Genomic DNA, 7,748 nt, shown 5'->3' with positions numbered 1-7,748 from the left:
AAAAATAAAGTACATCAAAAACTGATAAAGTATATTGAGTAATGAATATAATTTTTTTACTAGTGTAAGCTAGTATAGTTCCTCTATGGTATAAGTAAACGATACTAAAGTTACTGGATCATCTAATACTACATAAATTGAGCATGATAACGTGTTTTTAAATTGAAATTCTAAAGTATGTGTATCAATTTCGCAAACTTATGCTTGTAGTTGTCTCATGGGTATGAGTTAGTTACTTCTTATTACACTAGATGGTAATATAATAATTATTTGAATTCAAAAGTAGGCCGTAAAATAATTACCATTCTCATCTTAAATTACAAAATGAAATAGATGAAAATTTTTAGGAACTGTCACTGTGGTAAATATCTAGTTGTGGATTGTACCAAAAGGATACTAATATTTACATTACAGAGAGTTTATGCAGTTGAATCTTTATCATGAAAATCGCAATAAGGAGAACTGATATATGTTCATGCCATACTCCTGTTCAGTATTTGATTAATAATTTTCAGCTGCTGTTTCCAATTAAACAATAAATTTGTATATTGTAATAAGTTTATTATAAATCTGTTATATTTAGTTACGTAAATATGGGTCGTACACTTCGAAACTCTTGTTGTACAAGTCCGTCACGTCGGCGGCTGGATTGCCACCATTTACAATCCACATACTGCCGCTTGTACCTTTCTTGAAAGCTTCAATAACGCCTATTGCTGCTGTTTCAGGTCTGTAAATAATAATGTGAATTGAAGTATTATCCGAAACTAGAGATTAATTATTGTTGTGGTAATTTAATTAATTGGTCTTTTGTAGAACTAAATGTTTTAAAATTGTTTATATGCGTTATATTGATTTGAGTAAAACGTAATTTGTTATATATATTTTTTATATTCTTTCTGATTAAAGATGAATATATTTTTGATATTTTTAATAAATATTCTTATTATTTCAAGTAATTCTCCACATGCGTATAAAGTTTGCTAGCGGAGCCTAAAAGTCCGTATCTGCCGCAGAACATGAACAAGCTCTTTTTCTTGTAAGCGCTCGTTATCGAAGTCCTCTTTGCCTCTTTAGGAGATGAGACTATGTAATAAGGTTCTCTAGGTTTCGACATGCTTGCTTGGGAGAAGAAAAGAAGTTTGTTTTGTCCTTTGTAAGGCAGAGACTGTGAATGTGTGGAAAGTTTTTCATATTGCGATGATGGTGGTATATCTTAGGGGTTGGAGTCGGTGCAAGTCATTTTAACATCTCTTTGCCCGTATGGCGAGTATGCGCAAGTAATCCCCTTTGTAAATAAAGAAAGGGGGTTTTGTTTATTATAAAACTAAACTCTATTTAAAAATAAAAGGAGAATTGGTGATGTGTGATAAAATTTAAAAAGGAAGTAATTATTTATAAAAGTCGTCCTATCATATAGAACTAAAACTTGGGTTTTCACCAAAGGATCAGTCATAAATAAACTCAGGGTGGGTCAAAGGGTTATGAAGAGGAAACAGGTGTATAAAGGATCAAAAGACAAATTAGTGGCTCTGAAATCAGAATAAATTCACAGATCGGTATCTGAATCTTACCATTTTAAGGCATGGCTTTTAGAGATGCATGATGCAAATGGGGTTTGGCTGCTCGCATGGCCGTAATTTTTTTAGATAGAATAAAGATTCCTGGTGCATGCACCTTCTTGAATGAAGACTACGGAACCAGAAAACGCACAGGGAAGGTCAGGTTCTCCATGAAGACATTATGAAGGTGACAGACAGCTATTGGAGCCTTTTTGCCCAAAAAGGGGAAATGGGTGAGAAACGAGAGATCAATATCTTTTAAAAAAATTTCAATGTTTGTACCGAAAACTTACGAATAAACTTTTGCTTATTAAAATCTATTATCCGTTGCCAAAATGTTTTCGGAGACGTTATTATTGTACAATCTATTACCGCCAAATCTGTATTAAAATTCATTTACAATATACTTAAGAAGTAAAAAAATAATATTGCCATATTTTACCTTTGCCAACTAGTGGGTGCAGCTAATAACGCAAGTAGTTCATTTTGTACTTGAGTGTCAAAACTTCCCATTTTTTCTGTGGACATCAGCGGTGTGTCGGTTGGTCCGAAACAAATTGAAATAAAACGTACGCCTGTTCTTGAATAATATACATCAGACTGTAAAAGTAATTTTATATAATTTAATTATTTTAAAATTTCCATTTTTATTTATATTTCCCCTTTTTACATTATACATGAGATTTTTGGACAAGTACTAATTGATTTTCAAGGATTTATCACTTGCAATGATTTCACACATTACATTTATGGGTAAAATCAATGTATTGCAAAACATATTTTCCACTCTTATAATTTCACGAAATTCAGCTGTTAATTGAGCGATCACACAAATTAACATCTCTATACAGAAACACATGAATAGATGCAGCTATAGAACTAAAAACACGTGAGAATTTGGTCAAAACAATAAACGTCGTTTTTGCGTTAGTAATAGTGGGCATCTGTTTGGTATTATTTTTCATTTATCGTTAATACTTTTTTTTTATTTTAATAACTACAATCTAATATCTCTGATATGATTTTTAAATTACAACCACGGTTCAGTGAGATCAAATGAACTTATTGCCCCCCATTTAAAGCTTTTACATCTTTTCCAATCATCTTGTAGATTTAGAGGTTATGAGGGTAGAGGACGCTTTGTCTAAACATCGTTTTAAGCAAAGATAGTAGGCCTCCTCGGACCTCCGCATAATATTATTTTCAGTACCGGTTCAATAGGGTGCCGAGCTCTTAGATCGCTTGGATGAACGCTTCATGAGCTTGGGTAGTCACTCAGTAGCACTACAGGGTTTAGCATTCCGGCATAAGTACGCCTGAGAGGGCCGAGCCTTGACTTGCTCAGCAGCTATTGCATGCCTATTTTAACTACCTCTTAGGAAAGCGTTAACGCTGGGAGTAATAGTGACGTCTACAATAATTGGGAGTAACAGTGCGCTATGAATGGAAGTTTTAACTGGCTGCGAATAATTTTATAAGTGGCTTGTCTCATACTCCCACGCGAGGGCATATCTTGTTCTCATGATTAGAAGAGTGTCGACTTATATTTAGTTACTGTATAGAGGTTTAGTCTAAGCGTCTTAATCACCGAAACACTAAAGCGGCTGGGTCCGGTCGATGTGCCTACCGAAAAACAACATTTGTCCAAAACAAAAAAGTTTTTATTTAATTTTTCTTGTTTACTCTTGTAAAACAAAGTAAAACGATATACATGTCCACTAAAGTGAAAGTAAAAGATTGATATAAAATATGTACCCACCCCCATAGCAGTGCTGAACTTTATTACAGCTGACTTAGTAGCACTGTAGATTGGATGAAAAGGTATTGTTATAATAGCGGCTACCGATGCTACGTTGATAACTGTACCTCCTTTGCCGCCTTGATCTTTGCGCATCAGTTCTAATGCTTTTAACGAACTGGTCACAAGTGCGGTCTACAAAAAATAACAATTGAAAGTTTTGTTTTCACATTGATTTGATGATCGAAAAATAACATAAGTACAAGTTGAGTCTACAACAAATTAGTCATTGAAATATTTTGGCGATCAAAACATATTGTAGAGATATTAGAAATGAAAGACAGTTGCGTGAAAAGGTGGAGAAACCTTTTTTTAATTTCTTTTTTATTTAGGCACGCCGACAGATTGTCATAATGTTTTATTAATAATCTCTATATGATCTCGTATAATATTAATAAAGTGTGTCTATAGAAAGGCACACAGTATTTGTCATAATTATGTGTAATACAGCATTAAAATATGGCTACATACTGTGATTGAGTAGCAAAAATTAATAATGAAACGGCAATCCTAACAATAAAAAAGATTTAAATTAAATTTTAACTAGACACTGCAATAAAACGTATCTTACATTGTTCACTTACATATACATTTACATTACTTTACAGTGGAATTAATGATAATTAAGAATAAATAATATTATTTATTAGTATTTAAAAACGTATTTTTTAAATACATATATACTTTTCAATACTTCAGTTTTACTCGGCGGATCACCAAATATTAATCACAAAATTAAGTGATAAAAATTTATTTTAAAACTGTTATTCAAGAAAATACAACGAAAGTAGAAGTCTTATAGTAAAATATATTTGAGAATAAAAAACCGGTTTCATTGGTATCCAAGTATAATGTAGTTTTGTTAAAAAAGAGACAAAAAATGCAAAAAGATTAGAAAACGTTACATAAAAATCTATTAACTTTAGATTTTTTAAAAAATTATTTTACGAATATTTCAGTATAGGTACTTACTACATTAATCTGGATCTGTTTAGCGTAAATTTTTAGGTCATCGTTCAATATGCCAGCATTATTTACGACGACGTCTATGTAACCAAACTCGTTTTTGACTTTGTCAAAAGCTGAAAGCAATTGTTCCGTATTCGATACATCGCATTTAATGAAAGAAACTTTGTTGTTGCCGTGTTTCGAGTTAAGTTCGTCTTGTAACGCAATTCCAGCTTCGTCTGCTATATCCAAAACAGCAACGTGCTGGAAAACAAAAAGTCGTTATTACCGCCTAAAGACGCCTACTGTAAGCCTACGGCCACTTCCAAAGATATCTACGGGAGGATATACTATAATCGCCTCGTTTGACAGGCAGGTTGGCGATTGCAGTATGGTATTATGGTATGCAGAGGCCGCTGCAGCCCATTCTCTGGAAACTAACTTGTTAGCAATGGTAGTTTGACTGGACCACTGCTCAATTAAATGTATAAAGTTAGTATTGTTTGATTATATATATAATTTACATTGTTATTTCGACTTTGTTGTCTATGGTGTCTTTTTTATGAGTCTGAGAGCCTTTTCCTTTCTTTGAGAGCTTGTTCCTGCTAGCTACAAATAATTCGTATACCTTTTGGCCTTTATACTTAAAGGACGCCACGAACAGTAAAATAACTGGGTTAATTCCTCGTCACGTGTCTGAAGACATTGATTACGTTTTTTTTTTTTTTGGAAAATAGACTTGACTTAATTTAATAGATATTGTTTGATCCCATTGTCCTAGATTTGATCTCGTGTAGAAATCTCGAGCAGAGATCACCACATGCCCATAGAGACTGTGATTATCAATGAGACTTGGTGTAACAAAGCATTTCAGTGTCGTAAGATATCGCTAGTAACATATATTGGTCGCAAAACATCTTCCTCAGGTTGGATTATAAAACGGAAATTTTTAGTAAGTAATAAAGTTGTGAGCTTGTTGAGTTGAGCAGTGGTTGGCCATTAGTAGAAGACGGAGACTTACGATCATATGTCGCGGGTTCTATTCCCGGGATACAATCTTATGTGATTCACATTCTGTGCATTAATTATACAGGGTTGCTACCGCTCACAAATAAGTTTTCAGAGGATGGGCAATAGCGTCCTGTGTTCACCTTAGTGATAAGCGTGGCGATTATGGTACATCCCCTTATAGATGTCTTAGGGAAGGCTTAAGAGCTGCAGTGGGCCTCTGTGGGCACAATGTAATTGGAAGAAACCCTTTGGAGCTGAAGAGAACTTGTATCTATAGGTTTTGTGTATATGTAATTTCTACCTTTAAGTTATATCCAAAAGCATTTTTAGCGTGAGCTCTTTGTTTGAAATTGTTCATATATCTTGTATAAAGTCCGTTAGCAGCGGATATTATGTAAATTTAAAGGCCAAAGTTTATTTTACATTGAAATTAATAATATGTGTCATGTGTTTATTAATTATTTTTTAAAGACCTAAAGGATAATTCTTGTATGAACATTTATCGTAAGATATGGCGTAATCGTGATGTGCGAATATTGATACGTTAAATGTGATGATGTTGAGATTATAATAAAGGCATATTTAGTAAAATATGCCGTTTTTTATCATCGTCGATAATATCGATAATAAATATCATAAATAACACGACTTATGTGACAGCCGTGTTCAAGGAATACCTTTATCATTCTGTGCAAATAATTAAATTCCTAAATAGGAACACAGAACACAATAATCTATCGAATAAATATTAAATAAAGCGTATCCCTTAATTGTATTTTCCTTGTCAGCCATTATGGTGTATTATATATTTAATTACAACGTACACTGGGTTTGGGATTCCCGAATATTTAAAATGTTCTGATTAGCTGATTTAAAATATCCTGAAATTTATATTAATTAACTAATAGGTTATTGTTGTGTTATAGTATGTAGTGTAGGCCCTTATGTCTTTGACAAACAAATCATATACAAATTGCTATAATAAAAAGAAAATAAAACTATTTTGTGAATAAAGAATCAGCTGACAAGTATTGCAGATTTTAGATATTTCTACAATAGTTTACTATTTCCCAGACAAATATTTCACGTTAAAAAACCTAAAACAAAGCGTGTTTTGATGAAATCAAACAAAAAAAAATTGTGTACGGGAAAGCATCACAATGAAAATATAATCACATTATTATTAAAGTTTAGCGGTGTGCGATATTTTAAGCTATTTTTTGGTTTCAAATGAAAAATTTAAATGAATATAGTTAATTATTGGTTAAATCTTACTTAATTTTACGCAGTTCATACGCCATTTTATTCTTAAATAAAACTTTATTAACCAAAACCACAAAATTCGCGGTACGCCATAGATTTTTCAATTAAAAACGTGTGGTTTAATGTTTAACATTATTTGATAACACGTATGTAAAAAGTTCTATTTTTAAACTAGAAAAAAAAAACATTTACCTTAGCTCCTTCATCTAACGCGAGCCTAACCACCCTAGCACCGATGCCTGTGGCAGCCCCCGTTATTAACACAACCTTATCACTCAAATCGTATAACATGGTTTAACAACTGATCGGCAATACATTCGTGTGCTAGCATTTAGATATATATATATGTACAAACTGATCGCGTAAAATATTAGATAAAAATTTTATCTTCTTTCATTATTTTTTACAAATTTTTATATGCATGGCGAGAAAGCAAAATTTAGTAAACGACTCTTATCAGTTAGGACAGAAAGCACATTTTGGTTTCACTTAAAAAAAAAACAACCCATTTGAGTAATAAAAGATTTGTATAGAGCATTCAGCACGAAATTATGAAACATTTTAATATATACAGCACTACAAATTTGTATATGTGTGTTTATCGGCTATTGCATTACCTGTTAGAATGTAATATTTAAGATAAATATTTTATACTTTACATGCAAGTTTAAAGCTCTCAGCATTGGCATATATTATAAGCCATAATGTTCTGGCGTAAAAAACAGGGAGGAAACCATAGCCTCCCTGATATGCGACGAAAAAACTAAAAAAGAGTTCATTCACCTCTGTAAAAAAATTATAGGAAAAGCAATAGATAAAAATAATGACTAAAAAAGTAAAAAATTGTAAACAAATAACAAAAATATAAAATAAAAGCAAAATAAAGTAATGTGATATAGAATAAAAATAGAATATAAGTAAAAAATGTGATGTAGAATATAAGAAAATGTAAAAGTAATGAGGAATGAATGAAAGGCAATACAGAGAGAAAGAGAAAGATTGTGGAATTGTGGAAAGGAAGAAATGAACGACAGATAATATGAAGTATGAAAGAAGAGAAAGAAAATAATAAAAAAAGTATATGAAAAAATAAAATAAATGTAAACAAAAAGTCCCTGTCCCACATCAGATAGGGGGTACGAGAGGCTCCCAATAACGGGAGCCAT

At 32.1% G+C, this 7,748-nt stretch overlaps 1 protein-coding gene across 1 annotated transcript; it reads right to left on the bottom strand.

The window, feature by feature from the left end:
* Window positions 1-579: 579 nt before the first annotated feature.
* On the bottom strand, window positions 580-6,873 carry LOC137930582 (15-hydroxyprostaglandin dehydrogenase [NAD(+)]-like). The gene is made up of 5 exons (XM_068773877.1): window positions 6,775-6,873; window positions 4,333-4,572; window positions 3,322-3,495; window positions 2,005-2,162; window positions 580-730 (listed from the first exon to the last, which is right to left on the bottom strand). Exons 1-5 carry the CDS (start codon window positions 6,871-6,873, stop codon window positions 580-582), a joined length of 822 nt encoding a protein of 273 aa, XP_068629978.1.
* Window positions 6,874-7,748: the final 875 nt, after the last annotated feature.

This window comes from Battus philenor, unplaced genomic scaffold, assembly GCF_028537555.1.
Source record: "Battus philenor isolate CCGP_79_NKW_IND1 unplaced genomic scaffold, ilBatPhil1.0.hap1 SCAF_6, whole genome shotgun sequence".
Classification (NCBI taxonomy): domain Eukaryota; kingdom Metazoa; phylum Arthropoda; class Insecta; order Lepidoptera; family Papilionidae; genus Battus; species Battus philenor.
This window is presented reverse-complemented; position numbering and strand designations above follow the sequence as displayed.

What these genes read in the sequence shown, in the direction of transcription:
- LOC137930582 (XM_068773877.1), bottom strand. Translation starts at nt 6,873, where the DNA reads ATGTTATACGATTTGAGTGATAAGGTTGTGTTAATAACGGGGGCTGCC. An exon ending in AACAGATCCAGATTAATGTA is followed by an intron (nt 3,496 to 4,332) that starts GTAAGTACCTAT and finishes TATTTTTTGTAG; the next exon opens with ACCGCACTTGTGACCAGTTC. An exon ending in AGTTCAGCACTGCTATGGGG is followed by an intron (nt 2,163 to 3,321) that starts GTGGGTACATAT and finishes TTACTTTTACAG; the next exon opens with TCTGATGTATATTATTCAAG.